We start from the raw sequence: 22,026 nt of genomic DNA on the forward strand, positions 1-22,026 counted from the left end.
TTGTAAGTCTTAAAACTTATTTCATCATCATAAATTTCCTGTAGTTGAGTGGATATCATTGAAGTCCTGAGTCTCATTCTGTAGCTGATAATAGGCAAACTGTTGATGCACATGAGAGGGAAGAGAGTGATGGGGAAGAGATTGTTCGTAATCAAGTTGATCCTCTGGACAATGTAGCTGTTGAGAACCATCAATAAGATCCACAGGGTGAGGTCTCTTGGCTATTGGTGTTGGAGGTCTGTAATAGCTTGATCGGCTGCTTGATTGGCAATCAGCATTTTCTAAAAAGAAATTCATTTAATAGTATTTAATTTTCTGGATGTAGCGAATTGTTTATAATAATTTTATTTACCAACTGAATAGCTAATAAGCTGTCAGATCCTTATGGTTTCCTTAATTAGATTTATCTGAAAATTTACTAAAGCCACCCAATATTTGGAAAATTAATTATCTGGTTAGGAAAGCCTCTTATTAAACAATCTGCAGCTGAAAGACAATGAAGACGTCTTTTGAGCAATGTTACAAACCCACAGTTAAAAAATAAAAGAATTTAAAGTCAACATTATTACCTGAAGTTTGAGTGATCCCATCTGCAGGATCCAGTTGAAGATCCAGGGCTGCCAGTGTGTTCCTGCTGGCCCTACCTGGAACAAGGTATAAAGATTAGAAGAATTAATAATAACTTTTCCCCCTGTACTACAGTACTAATTAAATTAATAAATAAGGGGAGGAAGACTGACTGGTTTCCTCGTTTATACTTCCCCCTTTTTGACTTTCTAGGAGAAAATGAAGATCAAAGTACAAAACAGTAATTTTAACTAATTTTTATATTTTGATTATTTTCATAAGTTAATCTTGAATCATGACACTAAAATATAGACTTTCATAAGTTTTTCAAAAAAATTTAAAATTAAGCTTTTCGAATGCTGATTATTACAAATCCATTTGTGAATCGTGGACCTGGCCAGACCTGGATCGTTATATCACAGCGATGCCACGGCCAATGCCTATAGTAAGGCGATTTTGAAAGCGGCGCCGCCGCTCACCTAATAGGGAAACACTTTGAAATCACCCACCGACCCACTACTGCAATTTTGATTTGAAGATCCATGTGGCAGTGGCAGTGACAGTGGCAGTGGCATCGGCAGTAGCAGTGGGTAGCACTAGATGATTTTAAGCTCTGAATAAAAGATACCTGGGAGGCTCTCATGAACCTGGGAGCTGCTACCAAGCTCTTTTAATCCTGACCCTAACTGATGGCCTAGAGAACTTGCAACCTGGCAATTGGCAACAGAGGAGGCCAGTTTCTGGCAACCTGCATTTACTGTCACAGTTGAACTTTTGGTTGAACAGTTTGTCACTGTGAAATTATTTTCACTTTTGGAAGTAATAACTTTACTTTTTGAATTTGTATTGTTGTGGCCAATACGTGCAGTTTCAGATACTTTGCTGGACAATTCTACACCACTTCCTCCAGGTAAACGTTCTGAAATACAGAAAAAATTTATATGTGGTATTTTTGTATACAATTCAATTTTTTACACTTAAAGATAAAATTACAATATGTTCCAAATCTAACCAAGAGCCAACAAAACTAAACTGTAATATGCAGAAAATGTAGAAAATCTTATGACATATTAAGTAAATTTAATAATTTTGTAGAGCTTTTTAATGATCTTGTGGCAAATATTTTAGTACAAGAAAGTGAAAGAGATAGTTTGTAGAATGGAAAACTGTAAATCCTATTACACCAAGTAGTAAGGTATGTTTTATCTGTAGCTTTGTCAGAATCGATTAAGTTCTACATTTTATGAAATCTCCACTTAGGTCTCAGGATAATTATGCTACGTAATTTTTTTATTGAAGTCTCGGGTTAGTTTTGGGCTATATTTCTGCTTTCCCCATTCTTAGAATACAGTACCCTAGATGCTAGGGGCGCAACAGATTCAGTTTAATTCTAAATAACATCAACTATATATACATATATTGTAAAAAGTAAATATTTTCTTAAATTCTGTCAATTGCATTTGTATATACACTTTTGTATTATTTTTACGCATTTTGTGATAAAAAATATTGATAAAAACATAGAGATGAATATGTTTGCTTTTCTTATTAGTTATATTTGCAGTTGGAAGTGGAAATTTTAGTAAAGGTAAAGAAGCTGTCCTCATATAAAGTAACAGGATCTGTGTCTGTCTGTGTACCATCACCCTCCCATGAGAATTTATTCTTAAAAATGAAAAGAGGAATACTTTTTACTTTTTCTTTTTAGAACTATAATATCTTATTTTCAAATAAATTGCAAAGAGGAGGGGGTTCGTTTGTTTATTACTTTAGCTCAGGTTATTATGGGTAATGGGTGGCTCCGCAGGGTTAGGAAAACACAGGTATAGGCCCCGCAAGATCAGGGTTACTCGAAGTTATAGGCATACACATATTTTCAATTTAGGGAAAGGGTTTCAGTACTCGATAAGCATTCAGAGGGAAGCACCATTTAAATTAGACCCGGCAAGATCTTTCGCATTGCCATTAGTTCATTAACCCTACCTTTCCATACACGTACCAAAAGATTTATGTATTTATATAAGATGATAAAATACTTTTTGACTGGATTACTTACATATTTATCCCATGATATAAATAAATATGCGTATATGTTAGTTATTCTTACCACGTATATACAGGGTGTCCGTCAGAAACAGTATTTTTAAAACGGTTATTACTTCCTTAATATTTGAGCTATCTTAGCAAAATGAAAAGTATTTGGCAGCCTGCTACTGATCATTTTATGGCATAGCGATGAAAAATCCGCAAAGATAGCTCAAATGTTAAGGGATAATAAGCGTTTAAAAAAACAGTTTTCCGACGGACACCCTGTATAAGAATGTAGTGTGAGTTTCAAACAACAAAACCCCCAGAGTGTTAATATCTGCACTACTTATGAATAAGTTCGTTTCTGTTATTCTTCAGCTAAATTGAGATTACTAATTGTGTTCAAACTTTTCAGCCAATAATTATAATCTTGAGATGGGGGGCATTTGTTGATCGTCATTTTTCTTCCATTATCTTATGCCTTAAGATTCCTGACATCCCCAATGATGATTAACTAAATAACCCCCGAAGAACATAATTATTTATTGAAAAGTTCGGATATTCTAGTTTGATCCAGCTATTCATGATTTAACAAAAGTACCCTACGTTTTTAAGCCAACGAATGAGAAAATGTTTGTAACAGTTTCTTTTACAGAAGCTGCCTATCTTTTGTTTTTCAAAACACACACCAATTAGCAAGTTTTGTTTTCCTTACGGTTTCTAGATCAACTATTGTTGTTATGTCAAGTAAAGTTATATAAGAAATACGCTATCTACGACTTATAAAACATATTTATGGATACTAATAGGATAATGGATCTATAGACGTCAATGGACGGGAGAAAAGAGGTGTTTAACCCCCTACAAATTTGAAACCCCTCATTTTACCCCTCTCAAAAATAAAAAGCTTATACGTCCCTGTATAGATGTTGTATATTTGATGTTAAAGATTATTGATTTTGGGAAAGGATAGCTGAACTCAAAATAATATTACAATTGATAAAATACAGTTTCTTCTTTTTTCAAGAATTTTATCGTGATCTGAAAATACTTGTAATTTGAACTTGACATTGGACACTATTTGTTATCATTTTACAAAAAATAAAAATAAGGTAAAACCTAAAACTTAATTATATGATGCTGACCAAACAAAATTGAGGATTATCTCCTATTTTCTATAATTCAATTTTAGCTTATTTTCCTCAATTAATAAGAAAGACAAAAAATAAGAAGCAGCTTAAAAAAAAGGGAGAAATGTTCCAACGTTTGACCGAATCATGGCAATTGACGTCATATTACCGTCTAATGTGACGTCAATGACGTCATAGTTCGACCTAACGTTGGAACGTTTGTTCACTTTTTTGGAGACACTATAGGCTGCTTCCAAAATAATTTTGTGTACTGTGATTTATTTATGTAAGCTTTATTTACTTAATATTCATCTATCTTTTGCTTTTTTAATCCAATTATTCTCCTTATTTTTCTACGTTTTTTTTATATTAAGTAGAAATGGGTTAGATATATTCCCTGAATTATTTTTCTACATTAATTTTTGAAAGAGTAAGTTATTTTCATTTGGACACATTTCTTAAAGTCAGCTTATACCAATAACGAAATTAATATGGTAAAAAAATAACGAAACCTATACGTGTTTTTCAGCTGTCGTTGGGGGGCAACACATCGTAAAATTTACGACCTCTCCAGTTACCCCTCAAAATATTATTTTAGATTCATTTCGCTTGTTGGCTATACCTTATTCCTGTCTTGAAGTATCCTTCAATCAACTAGCCCAGAAGCTGCCCTGTTACATTACTTACACAAATTACAACTTAAAAATTTTTAATAATGGATTCTTAATTAAATGCCGTATTTATCTTTAAATATATATATCAATTGCCAACTTGGAGGGAGGGAGGGGAAATTGGGCTCTTTATTACACTAGTCCCCAAAGGTTTAAAATAACATTTTCTTTTTCATTATTATTGACTTTATTAAATTTGTATTGGCTGATTAATTAAGTTGAGTGGCCAAACGTTTTAACCACTAATTGTAATCTATGGGGGAAATTTTGTTTATCATCATTGGTGATGTACATCAATTTTTCAGCCTATAACTTATCCCTTTAGATCCCTGCAACTTGTATATTTATTGGCAAAGTCTGACTTTAATTAAACCAACTAATTATAATTTTTTATTTCTGCGCAAGTTACAACTTATTTAACTTTTTTTTATGAATAATATTCCTTGTCCGTTTTTGGTGCAGTAAGATTGGACATATATGTCAAAAATCCATCTACTGGTAAAATCCCGACATTATCTCTAGGGTTGTTTAGGGAAGCAAACCATCCCCCTTTAAAACTTTTGTTTTAAATCTGCTGGGATTCTTCCTTGCAGTAATCGATAAATTATTATTACTTGGATGTTGCACTAGATTTTATGTAATCTAATGAAGTTATGCTCGCAGCTGGCTAAGAAAACTGTACTCCCCATCCACCCCCTTTACTCCATCCTCTCCCCTCCTAAAGGATGAACGAACTGACCAATAAATGAGGTCCACATTAACAAGCTAATTTGACGACAAATTTGCCCTGTCAATACATCCTCGTATATCTATTAGTGCAGTTCTATCTTTAACTTTCCTTTATATCATATATGTATCATTGCTGATAAAAAAAATTTCATAAGATTAGAGGTGGGGTGGGTTAGAGGGACTTCATGGCTGCGTCAAGGAAATTGCCAAAATCTTTCATAAAAGCATTTTCTACTAATAATTTTTCATAACTCACAAAAACATTAGGACGAAATTTTTAGTCAGATCTAAATTAGAGAATAAATTATTACCCTCCCACCCCTCATCCTAAAACTCTTTGAAATTTCAAACAAAAAATATTACTAAAACTCACAAAACCTTCCAATTTTTAAATGTAATGAAACAGCGTAAAGTTACTCGAAAAAAAGTGTCGTCATACAATTTAATCATATGACCAATGATAAGAAAGTATACATTGTAATGGACTGATGGAAAAATCCATACTGGCCTCTCATTGGTAATTTTATTGTTTGACGTCATTTTTTTGGTGGCACTTTACACTGTTTCAATGTAATCCTATTTAGTAACCAGAGCTTATACCATCTACTTAAATGCGTTGTTTAAGTCAAAGATACACAAATTACGTACTCTAATTTCTGTCCTTTTTAATTGACTGAGAATTTTTAGTAGATTCATAAAAGGATAGGTTTTGAATTTATAACCTAAATTGTAATTAAATAATATCAACCAGCGGCTACGCCCCTAAATGCTTCTAGGAGCACTTCCCGGGACCAATGAGAAGCTATCCTGTTAAGGAGAACCCGATCGGTTCAGCGGTTAGCGAGATCATTCGGTACAATGAAGGTTGTATTCCTTGCTCTATTTTTCTAAAATGCAAAATAAATTTAAAATCTAGCAAGCATGTAAAAGCTAAGATGTAATAAAGAGAATATGTTTGTTTATTCTAATCTTCTTTAATGTTCTATTACTGCTTCAAAACAACACTATTAAAATTTAAAATATTAACAGATTATTTGGAAAAAGGTAGAAATTAGATTTAATAGAAACGTGGACATTTATGTCCATGCGTAACACAGTTAATAAAAATTTAAATGTGTTAAACATAAAAAAGTGCGACGAACAGCCAGACCGACAAACTTTTTGAAGACTTCTTTTTAGGAGGTTATTGGGCTATACAAATGACGAGCAAGCACTAAATTTTTTGAGGGGGATTGATGGAAGAAGTGAAAACTATATGCCTTTTAAACAGAATTTTCTTGCAGTTTTTTTTTCATGGACGTTTCCACTTGGTAGATGGAGGCACTCACCCCCATATCCTATTATATAAAGTAGTAAGCTTTTTTGTCTGTGGCGAAGGATCTCGCTAACCGCTGAATCAATATGGTTATCCTTTACAGTGAAGTTTCTTATAGGTCCATTTTGTGTATTTTGGGGGAGGGTATCTTCTCCCTCCAATAAAAAATTATCCCTCTCCCCCCCCCCCCAAAAAAAAAAAATATTTGTTTTCTTTTTCTTTGAAAACTCAAATAAAAAGGGGGGGGGGGTAAGTTCGATTTTCCCCTCTCACCTTAAGTACCCCTAGAGGCTTCTAGGGTCGTAGCCGCTAGTAGTTATAAAAGACCTATCAGGAGCTTTATTGTAAAGGAGAACCATGTCATTCTATCGAATAGAGATCCTTCCATACAGACAAGCAGACATCCTGTTACTTTTATATAAGGATTTGTATTAATTTAAATTCTTAAGAGTGCAGAATACATAGAAGCTAAAATGATGCCTAAAGTTAGGCACGTTAATGGTTGAAACTGCGACAAACAAGAATACAAAACATACAACAAAATTGACATGAAATTTATCTTACAAAAATATTTAAACATAGACCGGGATCTAAAGGGATAAGACAATAAACGATACGAGTGCGGGGTAGTTTATAGAAATAACTTAAAACCTCACCAAGAAATTTTTAAGCTTACCTAAAAAGTACAACTAATTTGGACCACCCTACTAAACCCTGACTACTTTATATTATAGGAGAACCAATCATTGAGGGAGGGGACACTGGACAATTAATTATACTGGTACCCATAGTTTTCTTAACAAGTTTGGATACTTTTACTATGTCTTGATTAGTTGGTTGAAACTATTCACGTCAAAACTCTACTACCAGTAATTTTAATCTACAATTGGGGTATTTCTGTAAATTAATGGATTCATGTTTTGTTTGATCGCTAATAAGAAGTGCATGTGTGGTAGGCGGCATACGGACAGGCCTTTTTAAGAGTATGCTATGCTTCGCTGCTTATCAAATCACACCCTGGCGCTAATCCCAGCTTATCACCATTCTATCCAGCCCCCTCTGGGCATTGTCTACACATCAGAAGTGGCGGTCAATCTGGACACCGCCAATAGTGGGAGGGGCGCTGCCCCTCTCTCCTTCATGCCCTCAGTAACCTACCCTTTTCCAGGAGATGTCTGCCTTCCCCCTTTATGGAAGCCTACTACTCTACTGCTCATCTGAATGGGGCTCCGCCCCATCTCCCCCACACCCTTCTACCTAACCTAGTTATCATCTATTTTGTATATAAACGAGTAACCTTATTATAAATGCATTCAGTTTAAATATATCTCTTTAACAGTAACTACTTGTAGTTTCTTATTGATAGAATCTTAAAGGCTAGGGGCTCTTTTGAATCGAACTCGCGTTGTAGGGTTGAAACGCTTTACCCTACCACACATGTTCGTTTATTTTTCTGATCAACTATGCTTAACATAGTTTCTATTCATTTATTTTGAAACTTTTATATCAAAAACTTTAAAAATAGACAATCTCAAATTACTTTACATTACTTATATTATTAAAAGTTTAGTCTTTGAAAAAGTTTGTTTGAAAACAATTTTATTAGTTGTGACTTGCACTGTGTCATAATATAGATGTTGATACCTTCTGTTCAATGAGTAGTAAGAGGATTGGGAATGTCTTGGCCAGAAAAAAGTCGCAACTTATTACAATGGACAAAAAATTTTTAAAAAAGGGGTTGGTTGTCTGTTATAGAATAAATGACACAAGATCATAAAATCTCGCATTTTGACTTAATTGATGCTTGGTTATTTTCTTATTTTTTATTTGCAATTTACATTTTTTTTCCTAGGACATTTTCATAGTTCAGAGCATTCAGAAATTTTAGTATATTGAAATAGGCTAGAAATTAGAATTTAATTATCCAAATTTTCTAGGGTAATTTAAAGTAATTAAATTAAAACTTGTTTAGTTACTTTTTAAAATACTAGCGGCTTCGCCCCTAGCCTCTAGGGGCTTTTTCCCTAAAGGTTCAGAGGAAAATTTCAAAAATCTTGTTCACATTTTTTTTAGATATTTTCTGTATTTTATAACTTTATATAACTCTTTTGGTAGGTATAAATTTTTATACCTATTGATTTTTATTTTTCAAATAACCTTCAAATTTTTTCTCTTCTTTAGTGTTTTTAAATATTTCATTGCCATTAGCATTTTGGGGCTTCGCCCCTACAGAAGAAGGAAGGTTTCATACCTAATCTTTTTGAATTTGATAAAAAAAAAGTTTAAAAGAAGAAAAGAAATTTCAAAAAACGAAAAAAATTTAAAAATATAAAAATATATAAAACCATAAAAAATTTTAAAAAAAGAAAAAAAAGATTTTTTTATTTTTTTGGGGGGGAACTTTTATTTTTAGGGGGGTTGGGGGTGTCCCACCCTTCAAGAAAATAGCTTAAAACCACCACAGGACCAATAGCTATATACTCTAAAGAATAGAATCCGATCTGTTCAGTAGTTACCGAGATCTTAAGGGACAGACGGACGGACAGACAGACATCGTTCTACTTTGTATTATAGATTTCAAAAAGAGGGATATCCATATTTTGGTCAGGTTTAGACTTTCCGCGGATATTAAAACTTTTAGAAGGTTAAATTACCGGAGGCTAACAAGCGACTGACGCATTGTTGCCGAGCCTTGATAAAAGGCATAGCTTTCCTATATGTAGGATAAGAATGTTAGTACGCCAGTGACAGTTCAGTTTAATAAATTAAGGATTAGTTATTTATCGCATATTGTATTAAAAACAGCTATAAAATCAAAATGATAAATTATGAGCTTAAAACTAGTTTTGTTAGCCCCGACGAATTTTATGATTTTTATTTTAATATTCGTGGAAAATTTTGTGTTATACGATGCTATACATGCGTTTTTAGTAAAGCAGAGAACCGGTTCTAACCCCAAGTCAGCAAAATAGGTTAGTTAAATTTCCCGTTCTGTTCATGAAAATGATGTGTTTCAAGTAAATAGGACTATTCTATTATTCCTGAAGTGAATGGATGACACATCCTATCATCAGGTTATCAACACAATCAATTGGAAAAAACTCATCAATTGCATTTATTTTACAACAACGTAGGAAAGTACATCTAAGGCAATAAAAAAGGATTTTATAGGCTTAGCTACTCTTCAATTTAGATTTATTGCTTTTTAAAAGCGAAGCTTTTCTATAATTAGGGTCGGTACGGTTTTAAACATGTTGATTTTTCTACTTTTTTAACAACAAATATTTATGTGATCTAATTATCCGTATTTGATCTGATTTTTGGTATATAGATTCCTGGGACAACAAAGTACAATATTATAAGCGAAGCAACTCTATAATTAAGTCCTAAAAAAGTAGGTATGTCCATTAACATTATCTTGTATCAATCAGTTTTTCAACAAATTTACTTACAATTTTGCTTCGACTCTTATAATTTTATATTCTGATTATTCAGTTATGACACTATACAAGTGTTAATGTCCGTTTGTCATACCTTTTCAGTGCTTCGCTTTTATGGATTTTGTCATCCTTGTTTTGTTTTTTATAAAATTAGTGGTTACGCCCTTAGAAGGGGATAAAGTAAAAATTTAGTTTTTGGCAAAAAATAATGAAAATTGAGAAAGGGGTTTAGATTTCTTGGCTGGGTTTTCCAAACCATCCTCCAAATAGCTAAAACATTTCCCGGACCAATGTGAAACTTCCCTATAAATTGTAAAATTACCAATACAGCCGTTTAGGAGATACTAGCTGACAAGCAGACAGGCAGACAAAGAACATACCAATAAAAAAGTACTTAAAAGTGTACTTAATTTTAAACATATATACAATGATATTATTATTGCCTTGACTATGCTATTATGCAATTGATTATTAATGTATTCATGCATATGTATATTCAAATAGACAAAAAGGACGTACAGACTTGTTTTGATTATGAGTTAGCTGTGCTACTAAAAAGTATACTTAATTATAAATATAAATGCAATGAGATTAATATTGGCTATGACTATGATATTATTTGGGTGAGTCTTCAATTTCGCATGTTATCATCTTTAAGCTAAAATAACAGGATGTTTATTTATGTGAGTTTGTTGCTTAAGATCTTGATAATCACTAACCGGTATGGTTCTCCTTTCAATTAAGCTTTTTACAGGTTTATAAGTATTTAGAGAATCCTCCCTATAAATTGCCCCTGCCGATCTTTTTGGACTTTTTCATTTTAAAACTAAATTTAATCTACAATACAAAGTAGAACGAAAATTTTTGTATGTTAGTCTGTCTGTGCGTCCTTCAAGATACCAATAACCGCTGAACAGATTGGACGTGGTTTTACAAAATTATACATACTTGTGTTGTGATAGTTTTTAGCTATTGCTATTGATAGTTTTTAGCTATTGGAGGTTTAGATGTCACTACAATGGAATTGATCACACACCATTATTCAATATTATTCTAATGATGTAACTATAGTGGAATTGATCACACACCATTATTCAATATTATTCTATTGATGTAACTATAGTGGAATTGATCACCCACCATTATTCAATATTATTCTATTGATGTAACTATAGCCAACTCTAGCAAATGCATACATACTACAAGTCCAAGGAAAATATTAAGTTGGTTCAAATTAGTAATAATATGTTTGGTCGTTTGTCATTTGAATTGAAAAAAAAAGTAAATTGTTGTATAGACAAATAAAACGCCTCATAATGATTGTATGTGTAAACCACAAGTCTTTCCTATGTATCAATTATAATCTCTTGAAAAATTCATTAAAAACTATATTTAGATTAAAAGATTGATTAATTGTTATGTCAATACTTAGTTCTATTAGTTTAATTATTGACCAAATTACATACATTTAATTGACTATAACTTTATTGTTGATTGTCATTTCTGTTTAGATTCAAATTAATTTTGCAACAATTAAAATCTATATAGGAAATAAAACGTTACTTGATTTCTGGACTATACCTGCCAATTATGCCTGACCAGAAACCATTTTCTATTATCTTGCATAGAGAAAAAATTCCCCTCTTATTTTTTATTCTTATCCAGATTAATAAGACCTCAGTGCTCCATAAGCACTTTGAGTGAAAACACTAAATCTCCTGTTGATATAAGCTTGCAGTGCTAATAAAGAAACTGATGTATCATCATACATGAGCAGAGTATATTAATATGAATATGCCTGTAATTATAATTATAATGCAACTAGCAGGGCTCGCCAGAAGCACGTCAGCCGCGTGTAAGCCTCAGTAAAATCATAATTCTATGACTTTAAAATTCTACTAGATGTATAAACCAGTTCCTAAACATAAAATTAATCTTTTCGGAATTTATTTTTGCACACAAGCGGGTTTAAACTTGTGCGCGGCTGTCGAATCCTGAATCGTGAGTAACTACTCTATAATTCACTTACCAAGAGATTTGCTAATGATGTTTTCTTCCGTTACAGTTCTTCCATCACTGAAAAACAAAATAAATTAAAATTTTTATTAGCTACTCTGTAATTAGGGAATGTTTGTACGACCACCATGCCTAATAACGTATGAGTAATTTGAATTTATTGCATAGGGGTTTTTGTCATCATGATATTATAACATTTTGAAAAATAGGACTCTATTGATGTCGAATATTAAATGGAATAATATTTTCATCGTGGTCTCGAAACCGATTAATATCTGCTGAATTATGACCGGTTCTCAATCATACTAATAAATCATGTAGAGCTTCGTATGAACAGTTTTCTATTATTAAAATTAACCCCAGTTTTGGAATATAACATCCGCGGAAATCTGTCTATAAAACGATGCTTTAAATGACTAATCTACATATTTAGTAGATTAGCCCGGCTTATGTGCGTATATTACTTGTCTCTTTTTCTCTTTTACTATTTATTTTCAATCTTTTTAAAAGCGAAGCTTTTCTATAATTAGGGTCGGTCCGTACGTACTCCGTCCGTCCGTCCGTACGTTCGTCACAAACGGATAGCTTTTTTAGTTAATTTAGGCATGTTAGAATTATCCTATCGATTTCAAACTTTGCATGGTGATTCCTTTAGTAGTTAGGTACAACTTAGAAAGCGTAGCAACTCTAAAAATGTAAGCAAATTTTTTTGTGATCTAATCATCCGATTGATCTGATTTTTGGTATTTTTATTCCTGGGACAATAAAGTATAATGTTCCAAGCAAAGCAATTCTATAATCAAGTCCTAAAAATGTAAGCAAATTTTTTTGTGATCTAATCATCCGATTGATCTGATTTTTGGTATGTTTATTCCTGGGACAATAAAGTATAATGTTTCAAACAAAGCAACTCTATATCAAGTCCTAAAAATGTAAGCAAATTTTTTTGTGATCTAATCATCCGATTGATCTGATTTTTGGTATGTTTATTCCTGGGACAATAAAGTATAATGTTTCAAGCAAAGCAACTCTTTAATCAAGTCCTAAAAATGTAAGCATGTCCATAAACATTATCCTGTATCAAGCAGTTTTTCAACAAATTTACACTTACAATTTTGCTTCAACTCTTATTTACTAAGTATATTTGCGATTACTGTTATTTAATGAAATCTTCCAATTTTTGACATTTACAAAATGGCCTGCTTTATTGCATCAAGATCCATGACAGATCTATATAGGAAATAAACGTCTATAAATGAGCTCGAGTCTTCCAATGGTAAAGTGTTTAAAACTCATAGTGCTCCAATAATCCATAATAAACTCTCATTGACCAAAGCGATAAGACCTTTATTCTATTTGTTTATGGAATGAATTAAGTTTTTCACTTCATGTAGATATTTGAATTACATTGAAGTATTTAATCCTTATTTCATAAATAAAAAATATACGTTCATAATAGAGTAAATCTAAGAAAACTCTATTTTTAAAGAATTCGATTGTGGCGACACTTCCTTTGTGTTAAAATATTAAAACAAAAATTTTAATCATATTAACCCTTTGGTGATGGTAATGTGAAAAAAAATATAAATGAAAAAATCTTTTTAAAATCATATAAATTAATAAATATTTACTTCTTTCTTTTAGATAGTAATGGGGGGGGGGGGGAGGAAAATTCATTTATTGAGAAATAGATAAATAGATATGTACTTATAGAAAACTAGCCAATGGCGATATAGTTATATTGAGCCAACTCTAGTACATTTATATTCTGATTAATCAGTTCTGACACTATATAAGTGTCAATGTCCGTTTGTCCTACAGTTTCAGTGCTTCGCTTTTATGGATGTTGTCATCCTTGTTTTGCTGCGCATCTTAGGAACATAAATGGATATATTATTACTTTGATGTTCCACTAGATTTTCTTGTTCTCTAATAAAGTGAAATTTGCAGTGGGCTAGACTAACGATACCCCACCCCCCAATCCACCGCCATTACCCTTCATTTCCCTTTTCCTTCCTACTGGATGACAAAACTGACTAATAAACGAGTTCCATGTTAGCAACCTAAATTGACGACAATATTTCCCCTGTCAATATTCACTTCTAGTTAAACATTTTTTTTTATAAATATTCTGCCAATTTAATTTTGACAAGTAGTAAAACAGAAAAACGAACGAATTCAATGCTAACATTGATTTTAAACTAAAATGTTTTATTTAATGCATTTCTAAAAGTTATCATTTATAATGCATTCTGAGTATGTCAAGTTTTTACCTATTTTTATTTAATAAAAATATTTGTATTCAGCAAAGACCAGAGGTGGATCCTTAAAAAAAATTTGCCCCACTAATTGCTTAGTTTGGCAAAATTGTTTTCTTTCGTGAAAAATCCACCAAAATCACATTAAAAATCTACAAAAATTAAACAAAATCATTTTTAATGTGATTTTGGTGGATTTTTCACGAAAACAATTTTGCCCCAGTTTTTTTAAGAATCCACCTCAGACTTATGATCAATCTCAAGAAGTTTTTACACATTTTGCAAATATGTATATTCGGTTGGGATTGTAAAAGACCTTATATTCTAGGATAGGTAATCAAATTTCAAATCAGCCACCATCAGGCTTTGCCAACGTAAGCCTCACTAGTCTTAGACACCCTGTGTTGCAGCCGTTGCCACTTCACCTAGGGACTTTTTTAGCAGCTGTAGCCGCTGAAATGCGCATTTTACGAGCTTACACAAAACTGAAGTAGCAGCCGCAACAAACTGTGCAGATTCGATAAAGCTGGGCTGCTTGGAGGAAAGCTAACTCTCATTTAGCCGCAGAAATCTGAGCTACATACAGCCAAAGCCATCAAAGTTTCAATGAGCTACCCTAAGCCACTGCTAGCATAAGTCATATTTAGCCGCAGCTGTAATCTAGTATTTAAATGCAGCCGTGTGGTATATTGTTTAATTGTTTTCACAATGCTGTAATTTATTGAAAATATGTTAAAATAAAAAAATGATTAGCAGCTAGAATTTACTAAAATAACAATAAGTTGTTTAAAGCACTAACTTTCTCAAGTAGAATACGTTCGTTTATAGGATTTACTTTGCAAAAACTAAGATTTACACAAATTCAGCTATTGATAAAAAATATTTTGGGTATAGTCCCTTTCGTGGCCACGCACCCTAAGGGGCGATTCTTCGTATTTTTCCTAGTAGCTTTTCTCCTATTTCTAGCCCCTGCGGGAGGCTCTAACCCCTTTCGGGGCAAATTGCCTAATCCTGTGGGGCAATCACCTAACCCAATATAAACTAACCTAACCTAAAATAACCTATAAAAAGCCATTTTAAAAATACGACGAATCGTCCCTTAAGGGGCGTTGCCACGAAAGGGACTATTACCAATATTTTTTCCAACAAAACTAAAATATGATATGGTTTCAATGGCTGTATATATTTATTCGGGGGGTGAAAGGTATGTAGATTACTGCTATTGTCTTAGTCCCTGGCCATTTATATCATACTAATGTTATCCATATGTTTGCTTGAAAGGTATAGGCTTTCTGTCAATACAGTCACAAATATGGAGAAACATTTATTTTTGATAGCGAAGCTTTTCTATGATTCGGATCTTTATGTCCATTCGTACGTCACGGCTGCCTCGTTATGTTAAGCTTTGGAAGATGATTCTTTTAAAATCAAATTCGAAATTATCTCTGTAATCGTTACCAGAAAGTCCATACGTCCAATGAAAATATGTTTACTTTTAACTTGTTTGCCAACAACTTTTGTATGATATAATTATCCTATTCATCTGACTTTTGAAACAATGATTCCTAGGACAACAAGTACAATATTTTAAGCTAATAATCTCTATAATCAAGTTAAAAAAATATAAGTATGTTCTAATTCTAAATAGAATTCTATATGTAACAAGTTTATAAACAATTTTATTTTATTTTATATCGTTAAATTAATGTTCTGCTTATTAAACTTTGACACTTTAAAAGCGTTCATGTTCGTTTTTTTTATACAGTTGTCTTCCTTGTTTTTTCTGTTATCTGATAGATGGTAGGTAAAGATGTCCTATTATTCATTTTCATGAATGAAAAATTCCTTAGCATTAAGTTTTCTAGTTGTGTAGCTACTTTACAACTAGGGTCATTACGTTCTTTAGGGTAAGTCTGTTAGCTTAAATGTGATTTACTCAACTTTTTTTTTTTAAATAGGAATCTAAAATTTTCTTGGGCATTATATGTAATTACAGGCATTACACTCTTAGGACATCAGACTTCATAAAATTAGCTGAAATTAAAATTTTTCAGAAGCCAGGTAAGATGGGTGTCTAAATATTTTACGGTAGATTCCCCTGACAAAAAGTATAATTAAACTGAAATGTCCAATGTGATTGTGTATTTCTGTATGCTGCGTTTCTTATTTACAGAAATGTCCTAGTTAAAGAATAGTTATTTCTTTCATCGTATTATAAACGGCTTTCCGCGGATATAGAATGTACAATTATAAGATTAAATCCATTTTTTTAGCTCGTGCCTTCGGCACCTCGGGGCTAAAATAAACTGGTTTTAATCTTATGATTGTACATTTTTATATTCATAGAAAGCTGGATATAATACGATGCTAGACATAGTTTTTTCGTATGGATGAGAACCGGTTCCTATATACCGGATTCGAATGAATACGAGAAAATATTTACGGACATTATTTTCCATGTTGACCCCACCAAATTTACTATAGAAAGAAACTATAAATCTATGATATTTTTCAATAGTGATTCCTTTGATGACAAGAAACTAAAAGCATATAATAAAGCATCTTATATTTCTCAAAATTTTAGATAAGATCAAAACCATATTCTGTTATTAAAAACTGCGCCCCTAGCACACAAGGAATCTACATTTGGGAATGTTACATCGATTTAGATGATTAATATTATCTCCTATAAATGTTGTTGTCTGTGTTAAATTATGCGAAGAATTAAATTATAAATTATTTGATTATGCGAAGAATTAAATTATAAATTATTTGAATTTAAATTCATTTCGCACTGCAAAATTACAAAAATTTCAAACTACAAAAAATGTAATGCAGCAAGAATAATAATGCTCATGACTAGGGCAGCTGTAAACGGTGTATATCATATTATGGAACTAACAATGGCCTCAAGGGTCTTATGACTTTACCCCAACCCCTTTCCTAATCATGGGGAACGTATTGACCAATAAATGGGGACTTTTTTAGCAACCTAAATTAAAGACAGATATTCCCCTGTCACAATATTCACGTATTCTATATCCATTTTTTATAGTATTCTTTGTTCAAATGAAATAAAACTATTTTTCTCGTATTCATTCGAATCCGGTGGATAGGAACCGGTTCTCATCCATACGAAAAAACTATGTCTAGCATCGTATTATATCCAGCTTTCTACGAATATAAAAATATACAATCATAAGATTAAAACCAGTTTTTTAGCCCGTGCCTTCTGCATCTCGGGGCTAAAAAAAACTGGTTTTAATCTTATAATTGTACATTCTATATCCGCGGAAAGCTGTTTATAATACGATGCGAGAAATAACTATTCCTTTTTCCTATGTTATTTTTGCGACTAAGTTCTATCTTTAGTTGGTGAAATAAAAGGATGGGGAAAAATATTCAATTGGTTAAACTTAAGTAATAAAATCCAACACATTTTTTAAAGGATATAGCTTATCAAGTAAATGAAAATTTATTTATTTTGTTGTGTTAGGCAGTTTATAATATAACATTCGGCTGCGCCACTGGCCTCTCAATTGGAATCATTATAATTTCTAAAAAAATCTAAAACAGCCCATGGCCTATATATAGCTTCCCTGCAATAGAGAACTTTATTTTTTCATTCGATAGCAAGATCTTACTTCTTTAAGTATCTTACTTATTTACTTGTTCCTATTGTCTTTTCTTAACAAGAAATATTACTCTATATAAAGAGGGAAGACAACCATAGTTGCAAGGGGAAGGGGGCCAATGGTTCCAAAGTGTAAACGAATGAAAAATGTGAATTCAAAGAGAAATATCAGAATAGATAGAAATGTAGGGGACATTAGAGGTTACAGTAGTCCTCAAAGTTTTATTTTAACGTTTTATTGGGGATGTACATCAATTTATCGGCAATTTTGGTAACAAAAAGCTTAAAGTTCCCAAAATTTTGACGTATTGGCAAAATTAATTAAAAAGTAACTGCGCTACTAATAAAGGAAAAAGAATTAAATGCTAAAGATTATAGAATGTAACAAATAAATGTAAAAACCCTTTTCTTATTATAAACCTTACATCATTATGCTTTTAACCTTAATGTTTTATTATATCTATAAGCAGTGAGGAAAGTAGGAAGATAGCCTAAAACCAACCTAAGATAATGAAATTAAATAGCCTAAAACCACCTAGGAACCTAAGTGAAGCTTCCATAAAATGGAGAACTCAATTGGTTCAGTAGTTATCGAAATCTTAAGCTTCAGAAAGAAAACCTTAATACATTATAGAAGAGAATTACTTTGTCTTCAACCCAATCCTTTTGGAGATCTACCCCTATTTTGGGAGGGGGAGGGCCTGGGTTAAAGGTGTAACTTTTTCTTTCAGGCCATTATTAAGGAGGTCAAAGCTTTTTACTTTTGGAGAGGGGTAAAAATCTCAATGAAAAGGGGAGGTAAAAATAAAGTTTTTTTATGTAATTTATAAAATGTTGGGGGTTATAACACCCCCCCCCCCCATTGCACAAACTATTTCAATTGAGATGTTAGCATATGTTTATTAACTAGGTGTTATTGTAATTTTTAAAATCAGATTTATTTTGTAGATGTTCACTTGATATATATGGATGTTTAAAAAACAAACTAATGGACCCCAATCATTAGAAAAACTAATTTATTTAACGCAAAAAGACACAAAAATAAGAGGTACCAGGGGCGTCCAAGCTTTTTTTTTGTTGGGGGGGGGGGGGTGAAATTTTTTTAAGGGGGTGGTAATTAGTTTTTTTGGGAAGGGGAGGAAGCGTCGCGAATTCCCCCCCCCCCCACAAAATTTTTACCCCGGGGGTAAAATTTGCTTGGGGGGTAATTACCTTCCCTGAAATCTAAATTTTGTTTACCCCCCCAAAATTTACCCTCAGTTTGGGGGGGGGGGGGTTAATCCCCACTTTATCCCCCCCCCCCTTGGACGTCTATGGGTACCTAACAGTGAAATAACTAGGTAGAAAGTATTTAATAAGATTATAAACATAACAAGTCTGTCAGTATATTCAAGGTGAAGGGAGGGCCGGGAAAGTACAATGTATTTGATAGGACTAGCATCTACGCCCCTAGAGGCCTCTAGGGGACCTTGATACTGGGGGAAGGGGGGGGGGGGAAGTTAAAGTTGACCGCCTCCCCAACTCTCAATTTTAGTTTTAAAAAGAAAAAATTTCAGCACTTAAGAAATATTTGTTGGTATTTTAAGGGCTACTTCTCTTGAACATTCTTGATGATAAAAGGCAGTTAGAAGTAATAATAGAAACGAAAAACATTTATCATTTCTCTAGCTCAATTTAACTATACTCCCCTAATCCTGTTTAGTACTATGTAATAATTTTGTTAGGAAAATATTTTCCAGTTCTTCTTTTTGTACCGCATTGTTATCAGTAAGAAGGGAGATTTGTAACAAATTTTAATGTGAATCACTGTTAATTTTGATTTTGAAAAAAAATAAGATACTTTTTTCTGCGGGGGGGGGGGGGGGGGTAATTTTGTTATGGGGAAGTATTCTCTTGGTAGGGTGGAGATTTAAAACTTGTTATAAACATTTGCTGGACCTATATGAAGCTTTATTGTAAAGGAGATAATATCAGCTCACCGGTTAGTGAAATCCTCCGCTACAAATAGAAAGACAGATTGACATCCTGTTAATTTTATGAGAATATTATTAGGAACAACAGGAATTTTATTTTAAATTTGACACCTTTCACAGCCGTTGATTCTTAAAAAACTTTTTGGCTCTCTGCCTCACTAAAATTTTGTGAAAAATCGTCCAAAATCGTATTGAAAATCTACAAAAATTGAACAAAATGTTAATAACCCTTTTATTATTTTATTTAATTTGTGTAGATTTTTCATGCGATTTTGGAGGATTTTTCACAAATTTTTTTAGCGAGCCTTACTAATTTTAGTGAGGCAATGGGCCAAAAAGTTTTTTAAGAATCCACCTCAGATGTTTGTTTGTCTCTGTTTAGTAAGATATTGTTCCATGGAAGGTTTTAGACTATTTTACAGCAGGTTACGTCATCTCCTGAGTAAATATGGCCCCCCAATGATAAAAATATTTCTTTAGTAAAATATAAGCTTTAAATCCCTAGTTCCTGGTTGTTATAAAAGTTTTGACATGTTTTTCTTTCATTTGCTCAATAGGTTAAACTCTTTTACATAAATGTTTTTAAAAACTTATTCGTATCAAATCTGTATAATATATATATAATAGTGTATAATAGTGTATACTATTTCAAAGCAAAGACTTCTAAAATTAGGGTTGACCCGTCCGCAAATATAGCCCTAATTGTTAAATTAGGCATGTTAGAATTGTCATATCGATTTTAAACTTGGTATGATGATTCCTGTTACAGTGAAAGCATAGCAACTTTATGATATTAAACAGAAAGTCCGTATGTAAGCATGCTGATACTTTTTATAAAAATCAACGTCTGTAGGCAATTTTGACTAGTTGAATTGGGGGACTGCCATTTACACTAGGGTTGGGCCGGATACTTTTTTGGCCGGATACCGGATACCGGATATCCGGCTGATTTCAAACGCCGGATATCCGGTAACCGGCCGGATATCCGGCTAACGCAGGATATCCGGCAAATATCCGGTTATCCGGCCAAATTACCGGATATCCGACCGGATAACCGGCCAAATTACCAGATTCTAAAGTAGCAAAAAAATTTTTTTTCAGAAATCTTATATAAATTTACATAAAGTTAAACTTGTTCAGAAAAAATGTTCTTCTAGCTTCAATGATAAGACAATTATAGCCATTTAAAATTTTAAAAAGCAGAGATTTTTGGTGTAAAGTATAAAAAATTATAGAGCCGGATATCCGGCCCGATAGTTTCAATATCCGGTATCCGGCCGGATATTGAAAACGACCGGATATCCGGCCACACCGGATATTCGGCCCAACCCTAATTTACACATCCAGCAAATTTACAGTGGATGTGTTTTCGCCAGTGCAATGGATGTATTAATGGCAAACTTAATTTTTACTGTATAAATGACAGTAAAATCGATTTTTATGCCATAAATACATCCAACAAAGAATTTTTTTGTATATATTGTTATTCATCTTTTTTTTGAAAATAAGCATTCTAATTAAATAAAATTAAATTTTTTTGTCTTGTTTAGTTTAATAATATAACACGCATAACTGCTTTAAATTCTACTAACCTCTACGGGCACATAAGGTGGTAGGGATAAAAGTCACCTTCTCTATCTCAACACTGCCCAAAAATAGTTATTAACCTTCCCTGAACCTATAAGACGCTGCATTGTAAAAGAGAATCAAATCGGTTCAGCGATTAGTGAGATCCTTTGCTACAGACCAAAAAAAGCTTACTACTGTATATATTAGGAAAAAATGTAAATGTAAAAAAAATCTGTATACATTTACCTCTATATTAAAACAGTTTATACTGTTACTTAACTTTTAAAATTATTACAGCACTTTTAAAACACGAAAATAATTTTATTTTGTCTGTCTAGCTTTGTTGTTGGTTATAGCAATACTGACTGACCCCCCCCCCCCCCCACCCCACAATCAACTTAATATACTTTTTCTCTATTTCTATTGCCCATTTCCCTACTGTAGTCCTTTTACGAGTAAGAACCTTAAATTTTGTTTTGAAAGAAATATTTAAATAATTTAATTTATAAAATTTATTTTTAAGGTATTGTTAAAAACTTGTTTTCCCATCATTTCCTTTAACAATTTTTGCAGCTACTTTAAAATTATAGATTGCCTGTCTGTAGGTTCTTCTGTGTCACACGAATTATTAAATCATTATTTTTACCGAATGCTGATGATTTGCTATATATTGACAAATTTTCCTTTTTCTTGACA

At 32.5% G+C, this 22,026-nt stretch overlaps 1 protein-coding gene across 1 annotated transcript in view; it reads right to left on the reverse strand.

Annotated features, from left to right (window-relative positions):
• Positions 1 to 27: 27 nt before the first annotated feature.
• Positions 28 to 22,026, reverse strand: part of LOC145330722 (uncharacterized) — a 29,938-nt gene continuing 7,939 nt past the window's right edge. The window contains exons 3-6 of the mRNA XM_080175387.1: positions 11,910 to 11,956; positions 1,196 to 1,486; positions 570 to 644; positions 28 to 281 (exon numbers count right to left, since the gene is read on the reverse strand). Of these exons, the coding sequence (XP_080031513.1) occupies positions 28 to 281; positions 570 to 644; positions 1,196 to 1,486; positions 11,910 to 11,956 (667 nt within the window). The remainder of the gene's footprint in view (positions 282 to 569; positions 645 to 1,195; positions 1,487 to 11,909; positions 11,957 to 22,026) is intronic.

This window comes from Acartia tonsa, chromosome 10 (assembly GCF_053477335.1).
Source record: "Acartia tonsa isolate MP-2025a chromosome 10, ASM5347733v1, whole genome shotgun sequence".
Taxonomy (NCBI): Eukaryota; Metazoa; Arthropoda; class Copepoda; order Calanoida; family Acartiidae; genus Acartia; species Acartia tonsa.